At 37.7% G+C, this 18,961-nt stretch overlaps 1 protein-coding gene across 2 annotated transcripts; it reads right to left on the bottom strand.

Annotated features, from left to right (window-relative positions):
* Positions 1 to 637: 637 nt before the first annotated feature.
* LOC109857522 (tubulin-specific chaperone cofactor E-like protein) lies at positions 638 to 16,279 on the bottom strand. Of its 2 annotated transcripts, XM_020433892.1 has the most exons (8): positions 15,960 to 16,279; positions 5,998 to 6,608; positions 5,382 to 5,778; positions 3,637 to 3,806; positions 3,270 to 3,378; positions 2,899 to 3,003; positions 2,447 to 2,600; positions 638 to 2,333 (listed from the first exon to the last, which is right to left on the bottom strand). In XM_020433892.1, exons 2-7 carry the CDS (start codon positions 6,594 to 6,596, stop codon positions 2,448 to 2,450), a joined length of 1,533 nt encoding a protein of 510 aa, XP_020289481.1. In that variant the 5' UTR covers positions 6,597 to 6,608; positions 15,960 to 16,279; the 3' UTR covers positions 638 to 2,333; position 2,447. The 2 variants fall into 2 exon arrangements, with proteins under 2 accessions (XP_020289481.1, XP_020289479.1); XM_020433890.1 differs by having other exon boundaries at positions 638 to 2,600; positions 15,880 to 15,963.
* Between the last annotated feature and the right edge of the window lie 2,682 nt (positions 16,280 to 18,961).

Here is an 18,961-nt window from a genome sequence, read left to right as displayed (position 1 = left end):
CTGCTTACACACATTATTACTTATGTAATCTTAACTCTTAGTTTTATGTCAAACTTATGGGAAATATATTCAAGTTTTATCGCCTCAAAAGTTAGCAATCGATAATAACCATAACTTTGTTTTATGTGAATTTTTTTTTCAAAAGTGCCAATTTTGTTGATTTAAAAAAAGGATTCCTAATATGAGACACAAGAGGTTTCTTTTTCCTATAGGAATTTTAGCAACAACAGAACTATCGTCGTTCTTAATATGTCGCTCAATAATATGCTTTGGGACATTGAATTGTTTAGACGCTTTTGAATATCTCATTTCTTTGTGCTTCTTACTGCCTTAACAGCCTCTAATTGACTGTGAGATCACGATTGCCTCTTCTTCGCTTCCGTCTGAAAATTTGATTACAAAAAACTTACTAATACATCAAATAAAGAACACTTGACAGTAGCTAATATAAAGTACCTCGTATTAAGAGCGTGTCTCATATTAGGGAATATAAAATTGCAAAAAGTTCAAGTTTATACCGACAAAGTATGCAATAAACTCACAAAAAACTACATGATAAATCACTTATAGCGCATGTGTACATTTAAGTGAGTTGAAATGAAAGTGTTAAATATATATTTTAAAATTATAATGATTATTTTTTTTTTGTTCTGAGCGTACGCGATAACTCTTTTGCAGACACCACATCACCTTCGGCATTGAGCGACGCTAACAAAAAGTTTGATTTTTGTGTAAGTGACGTGTTAAAAATACGCAGTTATGAATTTGTAGCCGTTTACGTGAAAATAATTTGCTATCTCGTATTAGACGATTATCTCATTAACAGGCACCTTTATCCTCTATATCACTGTTGATAATAAATTTGGATCTCCGTTTGTTCACTCTGTGACAAAAATAATTGCAAATTTTATGTTATTCAACACCGACACACAATTCAATATCTTGGAATATTAAAAATCATTCGCAGATGACAACGAGCTTGGTATTTGATTGAAGATATTGAATTTAAGTACATACCACACACTGAGAATTGACGATAGGGTAACGCAGTATTAACTTGTATAGTTTTAAATTAAATATAGTTTAAAATTTAATTCACGCGCGTTTTTGTGCGTTTTAATTTCGCTCGTGTGATTTTAATTTACATGGAAAAAGAGTTCACACATCACCTTTGGAGAGAAAAATTTACAGAGATCGTCCGTTGCGATGACAACATAAGCAACAAACAATAATATTTACGAATCGTAGCGATGATCATGTTCTATTCTTTTTAAGCACTTGGAAAATTCGCGCGATGTTTCACTTTATATAATAAAAAGTTTCAAACGTGCGCACGACGGAAAACGTGTGTTGCAAGTGCGTTTACACTTACTTTTATCATTGCCCGGTGCTCAACAAAGAGCAACAAAACGCGTGTTTCTGTCACGAACGAATGGCGAATCTTACCTTTTCCAGGTAACTGCCCCCGCGGTCTACAAAAATATTTCAATCTCTTTTCATCTCGCGTTTTCTTGTCACAGTCGGCGTTGGCATTATATTATCAAGAATTGTGTGAGCTCACAATTTTACACGAGTCGAATGTTTGTCTCTCTTTCTCTCTTCCTACGAGTTTCCTATATCATTCTCATCGAGCATCGATAAATAAGATAATCTCTCCTCACACTTTCGTACTGTAGCTACATATACATATACATGTAATGTATGTATATATATATATCGAATTTGGCTGAAGATCGAAGAATTTCGCTATGTACATGTCCTGCTTTCCCATTACATTTTGCCTCCTAAGATAGACGAGAGATACTACATCAAAAAGAAAACTTTATATAAATTGACGGATTTCACCTACTCATCTAAAAGAGCGTAACGTGTACGCGCGTACACTCTCGTTTGTGTCATTCGACACACAAATTATTTTCTATGCGCTCTCAAAGGCTTGTTAGTTTAGCTTGTTTATTTTAAATTATACGTCGAGGCTCTTCTCGAATGAGTGTTTGTTAGCAAAGAGAAATAATTAAACTACAACGGCATCGGACGACGTTACTTTGCGATCAAAATACAATTGTGTAATATAATCGCGCTATAATTCGCGACAATTTTTCGAAAGGTCATCTTCGACATTACCGTTTTGCGAAGAAACACATTCTAAACTTTTCATCTCCCTCTATAGATTACCGAGTTATCGTCAATTTGTAAAATTTTTTTCCATCCATTATTATTCTCTGAAATGCGTTTGCCGTCATAATAATACATAACACATCGAACATCAGCAAGTTCCTATATAAATTCTTCTAATTCTTTTATTTTATTCTTCATGGGCGATGTTTATCGATCTAGGACAGAGAATCGTTACATTAATTCACCAGTGACAGTCACAGCGCGTGAAGCGATAAGTGGAGATCAAAGATTTATCGGATTTCTTCAATCGATTCACTTGTTAATTTACTTCAGGAACGAATGGAAGATGTAGCCGAGGACGTTGACGCAAATCTGTTCAGTTTGCTGTCGATAATAATCTCGTCGCCATTTCGAATATTGTATCGATAAAGTTGCTTGTTCGGATACAACATTTCCTCCGGGCCGTATTGCGCTTTCATTTCCTGAAAATTGATTTTGCATCTCTTCTCAAAATTGCGATTTGAGAGGCGGATCAGAATTTTAATAAAAATCGCACAATAATCTCACAGATATAAAAATTACTTTTGTACTCATTATATTGTGAAGGTCAGGAAATTTTGAATTTTTGGACGATGGTGTCAGGATAAAAGGATCGGTTTACAAAGGATACGGTTTAAATTGCAACTTCAGGATTTTTGAAAGATCGATTAAAAAACCGAACGTTCTGTAAAAACAAAATTAAAATCGTTTAACTAAAGAACAAAAATAAATAAAATTTACCTGATCAACGTAGAAAAGTCTCATTCTGTTGGCAGGTATTTTCACCATGCTTTCCAATTTAGTTTTCAATTCGAAAACCGTTCTATATACATCTACCGATCGTACCTGCAAGTGTAAAATTGTATTAAAAAAAAAATTCTCACATTTAAAACTATTTTTTTAAAAGTTCACGAGTCAGTTTTCGTTTTTATGTAATATGTATACGTGTTAAAGAGTTCAAAGTTAAAAATATTCGGGGTATACTTCCCGAGCTATATTCGGAAAGAGTATAATAACTGGCAAAAAAAAGTTCATTTCTTGATAAAACCTGTTTGGAAGAAAAAGAGAAAGAGAGAGAAACGGGGAGTTAAACTTAATACGAAGTTATATACCTCAACGAGATCTCCGTAAGTGAACGTGACCTTGACCCTTTTCTCCGGTGTCAAATCTACGTTTACCAAGGGGTCCAACTTTCCGTGAATAGCCACGAGCTCGGAATACCTGAAAATCGAAGAAGAGGGTCAAGTTGGGCCGGAAGGGAAGCGCGAGCGCGGCCGTGAAACAAGAATAGTCTTAATAGAGGATTCGAGCAAAGTTGGAACGCTGTAATGAGGCCAATTTACGCGTGTTGCGGAGAAATAAAGAGAATTTAACGTTAAAGGCGACTCGCGTTAAATACGCGTGTATTTGCAATTTTGAATCTCGCCTTCTGAATTTTTCAAGGAAAAAACAACAGATTTGGAACTCGGAAAAGCTCACCTCTCGGGTCGATCCGCTTCTGGTTTGTCCATGTAATAACGTATGAAGGCTCTCTCGGCGTCCTCGCGTTCCTGTGACGATATCACGCCGCCGCCGTTCAAAGTTTCGACGTTTGGCAGTCGGGCTATTAGTAGCTGCCGCCTCTCGTGCTCCGTGTATTCTCGGGGGCTCTGGGAAATGTTAAAATATATGAAGTGCGCGCGGCACAGAAACTTCGAACACAATTTTCGATCTCTTATTTATGATATAACACAATTTAGATTTTTTGAAAATATTATTTTTATGATTTTTTTGTTCTCAACTACGAATCGTCGAATGTAGAGTTTAACTTTTGGACCGCCGTATGGCCATCGCTATTGGGGGATACGCTAATATTGTACCGTATTTTAGCAAAGAGTTCTCTTTCATCTGACTTGATACGTGTGAAAAATTATTTAGAAAATCTAAATACGTTGTTGAATAACGTAGTTTAGCTTTCGAATTCGCCGTAATCTGAGATACAAAATTTATTTAAACATGATTAGCTTGGTAATAATGCTAATGAAATTTTTTATCGAAAGACTTTTGCGATTCGACTTCAAAAACGTAACCAGCGATATGAAAAAAATCTTTAGAAACACTTTTTCATTTTTCAAAATTTGAAAATTTTATAAAACTTTTCACTTCCGTTCCCCGCCAACCTCCCCGCGTCGATCGGAGCCGGATGAAACTTAAGGCACTCCACGCAATAAAATAATTCAAGTTATATACAAATATGACGGAAAAAATACCATGTTTTTAATTAAAAAAATGGCGGCGGTCTAAAGGTTAAAAAATCAGTAAAAAAAAATATGTCAAAAAACATCGAATCAACACGCGTATTTTGCAATTGCAATTTACTGATAATTTGCAGAATAGAAAATATATGATATACCGTTACAGAACTCTAGGTTCTTATTGAATCACGTTTTGCGCGCGATTTGAATTAGCATCGTTGTCGCGCGCTCCGATTTGTTTAATTCCGATATTCTCGCGCGTAAAGTCGCAAAAGCGCTGCTCCTTTTACGCACAAAGAGCGAAATATTCTCGCGCGCACGTTCTATTTTAATATCAAATTCACGCAGCACACCAGATCTCCTCTCTCTTGGAAGTGCGGCATGGTCCTGCGCGGCATATTGATTTCAAGAGAAGCTGTTTTTGAAACTCACATTACATTAAATCTATAAAGCCTATTTGATCACGTGCCAAGATTCAATTGCCGCGGAGTTGCACGCGCGGAGAAATCTCTCAGGGAAACCTTACCCACTAATAGCGAAGACACACGTTATTTCTCACGTTACCGGTGTGCAACGTGGCCGTTGCATCTGATTTTGCGGGGATCAAGCACGTGTCTCTCTAATTTCGTCTGTCGTCGCTCGAGAGAGACTTTGACGCGCGTTCGAGAAGATGAAAAATAATAAACCTACCAACTGTACGATTTCCGCACGCGCTTCCATATTTCGCAGCGCATATAAACGTTTTACTTTCCACAAGCGAAAAGAGATATTGCGTTCTAAATTATATAGGTGGAAAAGGTAAAAATATTGAATTGTGCAGGTGAAATCGGTATCGGTTCCTGTCTCTCTCTCTTTATCTAACTATCTTCAATCGATTCACAAGCGTGATATGAAATCAAGTTACGCTAATCAAAATATTTCCTAACCGCGAACGTATAATTGAGTCTAACTTTCCATTTTTCAATCGTTCAACTAGGAAAAATCACTCACCTCAAAAAGCGGGCAACTCTGAATCCTGAGCGATTTAAGCGCCGGAAACCTGGCCAGTCTTTCGACTTCGTCCCAGGTCGATAAGAGCGTGCCGTTCACGTTCAAGAACCTTAACATTCTGAAAGGATCGTGAGGCGATTTCATGGTCTTTCCGCTGGATTCCGACTCCGATTCGGATCTGTCGTAGTTGACTTTGTTCTCGAATATCCGATTGCCCTTCTCGTCCGACGTGTGTTCATCCGCGTCCAAATGATTCATGTTTTCGCTGTCCTGCCCGTTATCCTCCTCATTCGCTCGGAGGCCGTCCTCGTTCGGCAAATTTCGATTTTCTTCCAGAGCGAGCGATCTGATCGGACACTCGGCGAGAACCAGACTCTTCAAGTTTGGAAACACATACCTAAAAGAACACGCAATGTTCTATGAGAAAAAATACTCCATTTTTTATATATATATATTTTTGCTACATTTTTCAAATATTTATCAAGTCTTTGTCAAGTCTATTTGCAGAAATACAATTTTTATTAAAAAAATTATTGCATCTGCGCGTGCGAGAACTTTGTTTTTGTGATCGTTCTCTGGCCTATCGATGTTGACAAACATTATGCGACTTGCTCACCCTAACTTTGAGATCTCGTTCCAAACTTCTACCGGATTACCGGTGAAGTGTAACTTCTTCAGCGCCGGATTTACGTTCTCCGGCTTCTGATAATCCAGGTCTACAGTTTTGTACTCGTTCAATGACAGGTGTAGCTCCTCCAGATTACGCAAAAGCCGTACTAGTCCCTGCACCGTCGACCACGACACTCTGGTGCCATTCAGCACGAGATTTCTCAGGAGATCGTAGTTGCCGTGTTTGACCTCAAGCACCTCGGCGAGGCAGTTGAAGCTCAAATTTACGAACTTGATCTTGGGCATGTGCTGCAGTATGCCGAAGACCTCCGTCCATCGTGACAATTTATTCTGCGCCAAGTCGAGTTCCTCGACGTTCTTGCACTTGCTACGAAGTTTCTCGGCGTCATTGCCCGCGCACTCTATGTCGCAGTCCTGAAGCACCAGTAACGCCGGGACCGTGTGTCGGGGGGACTTTTTAGGGATGAAGATGCTCACCGACAGGGCGGCCTTGGGCGAGCCGGACTCCGCTTCGTCGTCCGTCAACGAACAGTCCGTCGTCGAACTGCCGTATTTCAACTCCAGCGCTTCCAGCAATGACGGCATTTTTACAGCATTCTGCAAGATTGCGGAAAAAATTTTTCTTAGAGAGCACGCAACCAAGCCAAATAATTAGAAAATGATTACCAAATAGATGTGGACGGTAACATAAAGACATTTAATGTATCTTTTCGAATAGATATATAAATAAATAAATAAATTTAAAAAATAAATTTAATTAGGGAGGGTATTCGGGGTCTATCATATATGAGATGCAAAACTAGCATCCTATATGAATTTAAGAATTGAAATTTCAATTCGAAAAACACACGTGAAAACGTGAATTTACTTATATATGTGTACACACATATAAGACATATTTTCCGCACAACATCCTGCGAAACGGCTCCTTAAGACTTATTTATTCATTTATTAAGTTTAAATAAATTTAAATTTAAATTTACGTGTAGTAGCGATTATATGTGTAAAAGAATTCCGATTTTTAATTATTTTCCAGAAATTCCAAATAATTATTTAAAGTAGAAAACTCAAATCCGTACAGAGCGCGACGCCGCCGCCGCAACAAAATAGAAAAGAAAGAGAGAAGAAAAAACCTTCGATCCGGTCATCCTCGAGACATGTAGAATCTGGTCTCACCATATCCGTTAAGGTCGTGCCATTGTCTTTTTTTGCGCAGCGACTGAGAAAACCGGTACCACGGTTCTTTATAGTCGACAAAACGATTCTTCGTGATCGCGCGCTCGGCTCGCCCACGCGATCGACGTATATAGAACTCGGGACGATCCCGAGCCTTTCTTTTGACAGATGAGAAATTGCTGATGCGCGACAAAATATGAACAGTGCGAGCGATCATTTTATTATTATTATTATTATTATTATATTATCAATAGCGATTTTCATTCTCGCACATGAATGTTCAGAAGTTCGATATAATCAGAGATAGGAAAAAAATTTTGAGCGAATAACTTTCCACGTGATGTGCGATGTCTCGAGACTGCGACTAGGTATAAATTCGTAACGTGTGGTTGTTTAGACGAGCTTTCCGATTCATTACGCGACACAATTATTAATAACGCGGTCGGATTACCACATCTTCAATCAATGATCAGTGTCTTTCTACACGCGCTATATACGGCCACTCAGTCATTCGACGCGTCTTCACTATGCATGACGATCGTCATTCAACCAACCTTCCATCACACACAAAGCAATACGCTAAATGTGTGCCACTCTCATTATTATTGAACATAATCATAAAGAAAATGCTTGTACATTCGCCAAAGTATAATAGATGAATATTTTAACATACTTTGCGCGAGACATCTCGTGAACTTCTTGTTCATTGATAGAAAAAAAAAAGTACGTGCTTTCTATTTTTACAAATGTTTGTTGCGTACCTTCAAAAAAAAAAAGTTTCGGATCTAACAAAATTCACGTAATATCAGAGATCACGTCGAGATCGGATAGATACGGGATTGCGAGTTAGCGTGTTAAACAAAAGAATGTGTTACGTCATGATTCGCGAAGAAACACACATGTAACACGTAAAAAGTCGTTCGCTTTTGCTGGATGCGCGCCAAATTGTGCTCGCGTTTACATAAGAAAATCATTTATTGTTGTTGCAGCGCGATGGACATTTCGAAGCGTCCTACTAATTTACGCTTGCCCGTGCAATCTATTGTATATAACAATCCTCAGACATATATAGAGTCCGATGCAAATTTTATGACCCATAAATATTCATGGGTCGTAAATGATAATGCAACACGAATAGACGATTACTCAACTTTCAGTTCTTTTTCTTTAAAGAAAAAAAAACAATTGTATATTTCACGCATCTTGCGCGATCGCTGGAGAAAAAATATTTGCATGTACAATTACAAAAACCATGTTTACATGTACAATCTATTACATCTTCAAAACTATTAGATATTTTTTCAATTTGTTTTTTTATCGACGCAGAATCGTTCAAACTTTTTCGTTCAAAAAACAAAATTGAAAAAATGTTGATTTTTCGCGGAGATGTGATTTGATTTTAAAATCGCGCAAGTCTCACAATCAGTTCAACTAGTGGACTATTTTGGGAAGTCGGTCTTACGAAGGATTAAAAATGAAATTTGCTTCGTCGTCGAAAATTGAAATAACTCGCTAGATTGAGACTCGTCAAAAATGCTGAAGCGACAAAACAAAACCGACGGGATGCGAATAAGCTCCGTGTACAACGTAAGAGTTAATTCGGGATGCGCTAGTTTCGATCCCACGGCTCCCATGTATACAACAGTGGCATCGTTGATCGAATGCGGTCGAGCAGAGGTGGTCGGAACGATCGCGCGAATAAGACACGCGGACTGGCCTACTAGAAGTAGTAAATTGGCCGAAGCCGCCTCTGCGCGCCTTGTGCTCTCCACTTCTTCTACGTAATAGCGGCGATATCGGTTCAACGGCCATGCGAAATTAACTTTCTCCGCTCCGCGCGAGCAAGAAGCCTAGGCACACAGCCCCGTGCATTGCACCGCGCGTTACATCGAGTGTCGTGACAGAGGCGCGTTGGGGCTCTATCGACACAGCGATACCGGGAGTTCGCGAAAGTCCGCCTCGATCGTCGTTTAGACACGTTTCCATATCCGAGAATTGTGTCGTGAAACAACTTTTATTCCAAAGAAACGCGCGCGCAATATCGACACTGTCTCGAATCGAGTTTTTTTCTTTTCTTAATAAACGAAAATTTTCAATATAAACAAATTGTTTACAATATAAAACATTCTTGTACAATGGAAAATTATTTTTTTTTAAATATAATTTAAGAAGAATGACGCAACTCTTTATATATTTATACAACAGACACAACACAGCGAACATTGCGCGAGCGGATGGTTTTTATGCGATTTTTTGTTTTTTTATGATTTACGGAAACTATAAGTAGAAACAAAAATTGTAAAACCTCGAGATTCGCTCTCTACGTTTGTGTAATTTCACGCTGCCTGCGGATATGTTTCGATTTGTAAGATACACACACACATGTGTGTGTTTCAATGTATACATACATTGTTACAACCGTTGAAAATGTTGAATACGAAGTTCGAATATTGAGAAATACGGAGCAATGTTATATTTGTTGGATCGGAAAGAAAAGTTGGCAAATCAGAAAAAAATCTGAAGTAAAAATCATTTCATAATGTTATAAAAAAAATCTTTAATGATTTAAAAATCATTATTTTATGTATCAAAAAATACAGAAAAAAAACTGCACTGAATTATAAGATTGATTCTTATCGGAGGAATTTGAATGATCATCTACAGGAAGAACGGAACAACATTGTTTTATTTGTACAAGGAAACATCATTGACAGACCCATAGCGAATACGATTACGGACAGCAGCTGACAATCAGCTGAGCCGTAATGCATGAACGGCACTAATAAAGCCCACAGCTGTGTCGTTCTCCCGCGGTGGCTACGCGTAACGTAACGCTAAATATATGACAGTGTGGTGACGGTTACGAAATGTCAGACAGAATCGTTGGAGCAGTGGGTCAGTCGTGTTGCATTTACGCGCCGAGCGACGGAAAAGATACGACCTTCTGATAATTGTTTTGTAAAAATTTATCTACAAAACACAAACGTTATCTCACTAAAGATAACGTTTATTTGTCAATCACGACCAACAGAAGAGATTGTGAAAAAAAAACAATTATATCAAGAGAAAATAATTGTATAATTATTAATACGCTAAATTATAAATTTGTTAAAAATTTATAAATTATTGCGCGAATTAATAAAATTGAGGTTTTGTAAAAAAAAAGACAAACTCTATACAATAAAACAAATATACTTTTTTGTAATATATACATAAATTTGCCTTAGTTATTTTAAATTTAAACCATATTTCATAACCATTTATTTTTTATACTACATATTTCTGCACAACATCCTGCAAAAGCGGCTCTTAAGACTTTATTTCGTATTTTCTTATTAGAATTCAGAGCCTGAAGTTTCTTTAAATCACGCCGGTCTCATTTATTTTTTATTTTAAATTTAAACCATATTTCATAAGTTGCTTATACTTCATATAAATTCGTTTCCTATTTTTTATTGTTATGACACGCAGGATTTCAACTTGCGTGTCTTTTGTTTGGACATTCTTAATTCGAATTTCGCTAGTCCATCTATCTTTAAACCGATTTATCCTTCGATACTTCTTTCGCGCTTTCATAGTCTTTCGGGAAATCTCAGGGTCGACACCGTAAAAGCGCGAATAATATGCAGCATGATAATAAATTCAAGTTCGCGTTTAACGACGAGAATTCAAGCAATAAACCTTCAAACTTGAAAACAAAATTTAAAAACGGAATCGAGGTTGAACATAAAAGATTTTCGCGTGTAGTAAGATTTTATATTCGTTTCACGTCGTCGCAAATCGTCTATTTGTGCGCCGACTGTAGTCGCATAAGAAAATACAAAGTAGCAGTGGCGTGTTGTGTAAACTGCAAACGTCGCAGTAAAATAAACTCAATCAGCAATTTGTGAGACATTCGCAGAAAAAGATAAGCTACAAAAAAAAAAAAAAAAACGAAGAAAAAAGAGAGAGCAAGAGGAAACGACAATGCTCGTCACAGCTGCAGAGCCCCGTGATTAAACGTTGTCGCGCTTTCTTTCTTTCTCTCTTCTCTCTCATCTCCCAAGATATCGGGACCGTTTTGCGGGACGGGACCGAAATGAGAAACAACATCGGGATTAGGCAAGATCGGAGCTTTACGCCCGGCGCGGCCTAATGTCCTTTCACCGGCCGCGAAACGGGAAATAAAAGCGCCGAACGCGCATCGAAGCGAGACGCCACTTTTCCGCCTCACGTGCAAAACCTGATGAAGAAACGGCGCGTTGTATGTACGAAAGTTCGCTGGCTCCTCCTCTGCTGCGCAAATGACGCCGAGAGATGCGGAATATTACTCACTTGCTCAAGGTTACCGCGCGCTCTCCGTTCGCGCGACCCGAGAAGCGCGCATTGTGAATGCACGTGTCGGTATATCTATATACATATTATTTCTCCCCGCGCCTTTGCGCGCGCCGCGTGGTCTGCACACCTTTGTTGCACAGACCTCGCACACGGAGGAGCGAGTTGTTGCATTTTTTTTTTTTTTTTTTTTTTATTTGATCGACGCGGAGCGAGAACGGAGCGACACTATTCGTGTGACTCACATAATTGTTCGAGTTTATTTTATTAAATACGCAATTTGCAACCGCAGCTTGGAAACATTTGCTTATGCAACTGTTTTTTTTTTTTTTTTGTTTAGAAGTGATTTATTTTTGCGAGATTTTGCGTTACAAATGTTCTGTATATTATCAATAATATACGTTGAGGCAACGATGATAAGCAATTTTGCTTATCTCATCGTTGTGCAAACGCAGCTGATAGAAACGTCAGACAGAAAAACGTCGACGTTCTCTCTTTGTTCGTTTTGATTCTTAAAAAAACGCGTCTCGCATCAGTGCGCGACAATTAAACCGATGTGTGTGAGAAAGCGGCGGGCATTGACAACAGAAGAGAAATATACCTTACAGAGTGTTAACAAAAAAGCAGTTTTTCAGCTATAAAATGATGATAAATTGTCTGATAAATCTAAGTTCCATTTTTTTTTTTTTTTTTTTTCAATGAAACTTTGACAATTAATGCACGCGCAGTTAGCACGGATTCACGTAGTATTAAACCACTTTCGCTATTGTAGAGCCGAGATTACGATATACAGTCCGCGCGAAATTGCCTGAAAAAAATCAAGATCTTGTTTTATCTCAACGATTTAAAGGCTCGTGAAAATTGCACATTGCAACCAAGTATTAAAGGCGGTACGAACAGGATGTACGCGTGCAATTACATACATATATTTATTTTTTTCTTAAACTTGTAAATTAATACACGTGGACATTCGAAATTAATGTTAATGTGTATAATCATATTAATATTAAATTTAATTCGAATTCTCACATGTATTAATTTACATGTTTAATAGAAAAAAAATAAATTATATAATTATATGTATACATAAAATTGCACAAGTCAATATGTTCAATTATATACATATATATTGTTTAAATAAATATACATACATATGATTAAACATATTGGCTCGACTAAACGTATCGACTTTAATATTTACTTGTTTTACCTATTCTCACATGTTAAATATATAAATTTATAATTCAGATAACATTCTTAAATTTATTACCAATTATTATTACGTTATACTTCTTTTCCTCTTGTTTAATCAAGTTTGTTTTATTCTTTCTTTCGAATGTTTTTATTTTCTTCTTACGAGACAATAAAAGTCCGTGTGCGTTAATAGTTCTGGAACACCTAGTGTGTACCGGATGGACCGTTCACTAGAACGCATTCTGAGATACCTCTCTCCCTTCTTTCAAACACACAAGCTAGCTGTGCGTTTTAATGGCCTACTGCTGTGTGTTACAGATCAGTGGTGGCTTTATCCGAGCGATACACGTGACAATGCATCGAGAAATGTCAAATATATCGGTTACAAACGCGCAGAATTCAACAAACGAATACACGATGAAAGCGTCGTTATCTATTGAGAATTATTGAAAAGGAAAACGATATTGAAACATCATAAAATTCGCGATATAAGAGATGCAATAAAAATAATTAGTATTTTATTGTCAGAAATATTTGATGAAGTATGTTGCTCTGGTTTTTTTTTTTTTTTTTTTGTTTTTCGATTATAATTCTCGATACGATGTATTTGACAAATTCGCAGTTATCTATCTTCCGCTCTCGCAGATTTATCTTTTCTCTTTGGTTTAACTTATTTTTTCTCAAATTCAATTTTTCACTCCCGTTACAGTCTACATCGCGACTTTACAAACAGATGCTTTTCTGCAGAAATGCTCGAAGGAGCCGGAGCAACGCGGAATCCACTTTCTTTACCGCGAAAAGGAAGTTTCGTATATTCATCCGGTAGAAAATCTTACAAAGTCACGCCATGGTGAACGGAAAATTTGTATCGGTGCGTGTACACATTTCTCTGTGATGTGTATTAACAAAATAAATTATCTTAGTTGCGTGTGTAATCTGCAATTTGTTCGGAAACTCGACTCTATTACTGATGAAAAATAAACATTTGTTGACTCGATTGACACGTTAAAGTTTATACTTAGTCAAAGAAGTTAAGAAAACTACTTGATAAAATAATAACAAAGTAATTCACATTAATATCGTTTTATCAATAAGATATTTTTTTAAATTTATTCTTCTAATTTTTTTTGTAATTTCTAAACTTTTATGTTTTTATACGCGTATTTATGCACGTATACAAATGGGAGATTACACGCTGTGAAATATGTACAAGGAAGCTCTTCGAGTCCTGATGATTTATTCATCACGCGATTTATCACGACGCAGACGCGTTTTGTTTTGTTTGTTTTTTTTATCGATAAAATCTGCCTGAAAAATATTCGTAAACTCATAAAACACCGTCTATATCGAAACATTATTCTTCAACATCCGCGTGTTTATACTTCTCTCATTTGCATAACACGTATCTCTATAATGAATGAATTTATAATGCAAAAAAAAATTCTTTAATGCGTCGCGAAGACTCCGTTGCACAAAAGCATTAAATTATCGCGAATGAAAGGAGTGTTGTCAGTGGGTCGTGAAACTGATTAGATCTCAAGCGGGCTTTAAGACAACTACGCGTTTCGAAATGACGCGTTGTCGATTGCGTCGTAAATGTCAAAATAATTTGAGTACACTATCGAATCTCAAAGTAGTAAATATTTGTTGCATGCAAATGTGTTCTTTGAGAGATGGCTCAAAACGAGTCGAGTCTCTTTTGTGCATAGCTTTCACTTTTTTTTTTTTTTTTTTTTTTTTTTTTTTTTTTTTTTTTTAAAGTAGAAACAATATAAACGAGGGGGTAATATTTCAGAAGAGAAATTATTTTAAATAACGCAAAAAAAGTTTATTATTTTTAACATTTCTCTGTGTAATATAATTTGGCCAGACTAACTTCAATAATTCTGTTTTACATACTATATATGGATTTTTGTTTATACACAAGTCGATTCTCTCGACAAATTGCATCAGAATAGAAACTGTCGAAATTCGTAATTATATGCACAGGAAATTGATGTTCTATCTCGACTTCGTAATTTTGTCAAGCCACCAAGGTTGTGATGCGGTGTAAACACACATGTATTTCTTGTATTCTCTCTCGCGGCGAATTGCAGTCGTAAGATTTGTTAGACAATCGTTCGCGCAGAAGGACAGCGCTGACACGTTGAAATCCGGACTTATGCAATCGACTATCGGGACGTTTAGAGACGCTTTTGCCAACGTAAGCGCGTTCGTTCGTTCAAGTTGCGTAAGTTGCTAAGTGCAATGGCGTGAATAAAGATTGACGAGTTATGTACGAGTTAACGAGAGACCGTGTAATTGTTCTCGTTATATAAAAAAAAAATAATAATAATAATAAATTTCTCTCTCTTCAAGTCACAGCTTGGGTCTCTTTGAAGCTTTTATTCACATATTTACCTATCAATCGCAACTGTACGAACAGCACATGTCGATGCAATAATTGATGGATTTGAACAATTGTCGTTACTTTTTCTTTCCATCGCTATTGTTTTATCCGTCAGTTATCGCGACAAAAGCGCGAGCGGCGCCGATGTTAATTGAATCGCTCTGTAGAGCACAATGTAAAACTTTACTCGTTTCCCGCCATAGGCATCTCGCAATTAGATCTAACTGTTGATACCGCTCGGCGGATGTACAATCAACAAGACGCGATCGCTTCCTACAAAAAAAACCGCGGGCGTTCAATCTGCGCTAAGTTGTCGCCGTCCGTTCTCACAGACAACGCGCTAAAAGCGCGTCGAAAAAAGCCTCTCACGGAGAGTTTTGCATGAAAAGCCTTGTAATGCATTACACATGCGTCGATTGGTGTCAACAGAGTCGGATCCATATCGCCCAACCTTTCCAGACAAAAGGTTCGTGGCAGAAAAACCCAGAAAGAGAGAGAGACGCGCTCTCTCTCTGTTTCTCGTTGAGCTGCGAGGTTGTCGTTTACATTACGCGACGATATCTAAATGCGGCGTAAAACGCGAACGTAATCGTCGCGTTGCGTGCGTGTCGCAGAAGCGTGACGGGACTCGCGGTCGAGCGCAATCGTCGCGCACGACTTCCGTATGGCGCAGAGCGCGGAAGCCTCCGTTGCGCGTCGACAAAGAGACGACAATAATATGTATATATATATATATACAGGTACATCCCTTAAGGGATGTTTCGACGCGCGTCGAAAATCGTGTCGAGAACTTACCCAGAAGAAGACGAACGGGAAGACAGCGGGAATTTCCCAAGTCTCCCAAAAGTGTTGCGCTTTTTAAAATTTTTACTCACTATGTTTGCGCGTCAACTCTTTCGGGGTCCACCTTTCGCACGGCCGCTCCGCGCGCGTTCAACCGCGGTGTCGTCGGAGTCGTCGCACCGCACAGTGGGTTATCTCCTTCGCATTCGTTCCTCGGACGAGCGTCCTAGGCGCGAGCGGAGATAAATCTTTTACCGCGCGTGTGGTTTTTTCGCGTCGCGAATTCACGGCGTCGCGCGAACTCCGACGTGCGTCGTCGTCGTCGATGTCTCGTGCGGAGTGGTGTCGTGCGCGGCAGACGTGCCGTTCGCCATCCAGCGTTGAACTGGTTCCTTTGTTTAGTAAACAGAAACAGCTGAGCGGCCGACGGTGGAGGTGGTGACGACGGTGGTGAAGGCGGCGGTATCGCGGCGGTGTAACGTTATCGACCACATCGCGCGTGCGCGCGCGATACCCGTGCGCGATGACGATGGTCATGTGGTACAAACGCACCGCCTGGGGAACGGGGTCTTTATCAGCAGCGCCTCTACCGATAATGCGCCGCACATGTAATACACAAGAGAACGCAATCACTTTTAATTAACGCCGAAATTTTCCGGTATTTTTTTTTTTTTTAGTGAATTTGACAAACTTTAAATTATCCGTGTGTCATAATAAAAAAGAGCTTTTGAAGAAAGAAGTATCTAATTTTAAGAAGAACATAAAAAAAGAATTATCTCATTTTTTCACGCAGCAAATGTGAAAGTCAAATAAATGAAAAGCCTGAACTTCACTTTCAACAGTGAAGACATGATCTCGAAATAAATGAAATAACGCGCGCTAAACTATTTTTATGATTAATTGTGTTAAAAATTACTTCGAAATCGTCGTTTAATAATATTTAACTTTTACTTCGGATAATAGTTGAATAATTCGTGAGCGCAATTATTAGATACATGATGCGCACAATAAAAAAAATACAGATGTGACGAGATTCCAGCTATTTGTCGCAATTCATTGAAACGTTACAACAAAATCTTGAATACGCCCAAACACACGCACACGCGCGCGCGCGTGTATGACAACAATTGTCATGTTTAAAAGGGAAAGAAACATGCGAGATAAACCGCAAAATGCGAAATCAAATTTCCTTGCGTACACGTTGCGCGCGTTGTGCGCAAAGAAAAAAATGTATCAACTAAAGGAGCGGTCACAAGGAAATGAGAGGTTACATAAGACACACGTCGTGTCGCGTATATATGGTTATGTATATTTAACGTTTCACGTTCTTATCTTATTGTATATGTACTTACGGAAAATGCAATGAGATTAGAGGAACGTTGCGCGAGGTTGCATGATCGAGCGTGAAACTGTGTTTGCGGTCGCGTATATATTATGTAATTTAAATGTAGAAAATAATAAAAAAAAAAAAAAAAAACGGAGAGTATATGAAAAGGTTACACAAAAAATTTAGACGTTTCCGCGAACAACAAACGTTGATGTTTACGTGATGATTGCGAAGAAAGCGAACAATCAGTGTTGGCATGGAAATGCTTTAAGATATTTCACTTCTTCTTGGTGATATACAATCGTTATAATGGGAAAAATACAACTTCAGACGTGCTTGATATATTATCATCCCTTAAACAATGTTATATTATTTATCGATACATAGAATTTATCGTTGGTATCATTAGCTAACAGTATTACACTTATTTCGTCTCTGCCTTTAAAAGTGGTCTGTTACGCTTTTTTCTCTCTCTCTCTTTCTCTCTCTCTCTCTCTCTCTCTCTCTCTCTCTATTTTTTTTCTCTCTCTCTCTCTGTCACTCTCTCTTTCGTTCTCCCTTTCATACTTACAAATTATTATATACGTGCCAAAGAAAAGATACGCTTCTACCGTTTGTGTACGTCACACCACATTACATTACTGATTAAAGTGACAGTTGTTACGCGTCTAAAGTAACATTAACTTTAACGCAGTTGTATGTACGCGGCGCACATATTCGCATGTATTCACAAGCTAATGAGATATCAGAGATTTTATACTCTAGATTTTCTTCGTTTATATTCGCAAGAGCAATTATTGTTGTTGTTATTATTATTCACGCACGAAGATATACTCGAAGAATATCCGGTGCGGTGTTTGAAACAAATCAAGAAACCGGAACGAAAACAAAAAATCTTTCTCTACGTCACTCTCTACACATTATACACAATCCGCCTGTGATTAATTTTCGTTAATTTGCGGACTCGTATAGGAAAAATGTACACACACTTTACCTGAAGGCTGTAGTAGTTCTATCACTCATTTGATTTTTCGTGAACAATAGAACACTGTCAGTCCTCGGATAAGAAATAATCGCACGAATTACGGGTAATATCGCCATAAATATCCCGTAGCCACATATCATTACTTAATCTATGGGTTCGTGCTTCAACGTCAACATTTCAGCAAGTATTGCGTATATACGCTCGCCACCTCAAAACGCGAGATTTACGTGAACTATCGTGATCGCTGTTCTTCAAAAACAAAATTTGTTTTGAGAGAGTTTTTATCCAGCTCAAACCTGTTGTATTTTGCTCTCCTATTTCCTGTGCACTTCGTTTTAGCGTATTTTTTTTTAGCGTATAGTATATAGACATACATACAAAATATCCTGTTGTAAGTTACGTTGCATCCACTCTTGCATTTGTGCTCTGACAACGAGAGAGTGAAAGTTTAATTTAATGAGTTTTGTTCAGATTTTTTTTGTGTGTTTAGATTTTTCTTGATAGAAAATCGAAATTCTCAGTAACTTGTCGTATTTTCTTTTGTAATTTAGAGAGTTTTTTGTTAACTTCTATCCGAAGAAATTTTTTGAACAACAACGTATTCTCTTGCGCGTATTTGATTATTATTATTATTTGTAAGATACTTTTTAAATAGGATATTTCTCTGATCTATCTCTTTCAGTTGAAAGCACACAAGAAAGTTTCTGGCTTTAAATAGAATGTACTTAAATTAAACTTGTGTAATATATATATATATATATATTGGATTTTTACTTTCATAT

The sequence above is a fragment of the Pseudomyrmex gracilis genome, unplaced genomic scaffold (assembly GCF_002006095.1).
Source record: "Pseudomyrmex gracilis isolate BER0280 unplaced genomic scaffold, ASM200609v1 scaffold_162, whole genome shotgun sequence".
In the NCBI taxonomy this organism is placed as follows: Eukaryota; Metazoa; Arthropoda; class Insecta; order Hymenoptera; family Formicidae; genus Pseudomyrmex; species Pseudomyrmex gracilis.
This window is presented reverse-complemented; position numbering and strand designations above follow the sequence as displayed.

What these genes read in the sequence shown, in the direction of transcription:
- LOC109857522 (XM_020433892.1), bottom strand. Translation starts at nt 6,596, where the DNA reads ATGCCGTCATTGCTGGAAGCGCTGGAGTTGAAATACGGCAGTTCGACG. An exon ending in AGAGTTGCCCGCTTTTTGAG is followed by an intron (nt 3,807 to 5,381) that starts GTGAGTGATTTT and finishes AACATTTCCCAG; the next exon opens with AGCCCCCGAGAATACACGGA. An exon ending in CTTACGGAGATCTCGTTGAG is followed by an intron (nt 3,004 to 3,269) that starts GTATATAACTTC and finishes TTACACTTGCAG; the next exon opens with GTACGATCGGTAGATGTATA.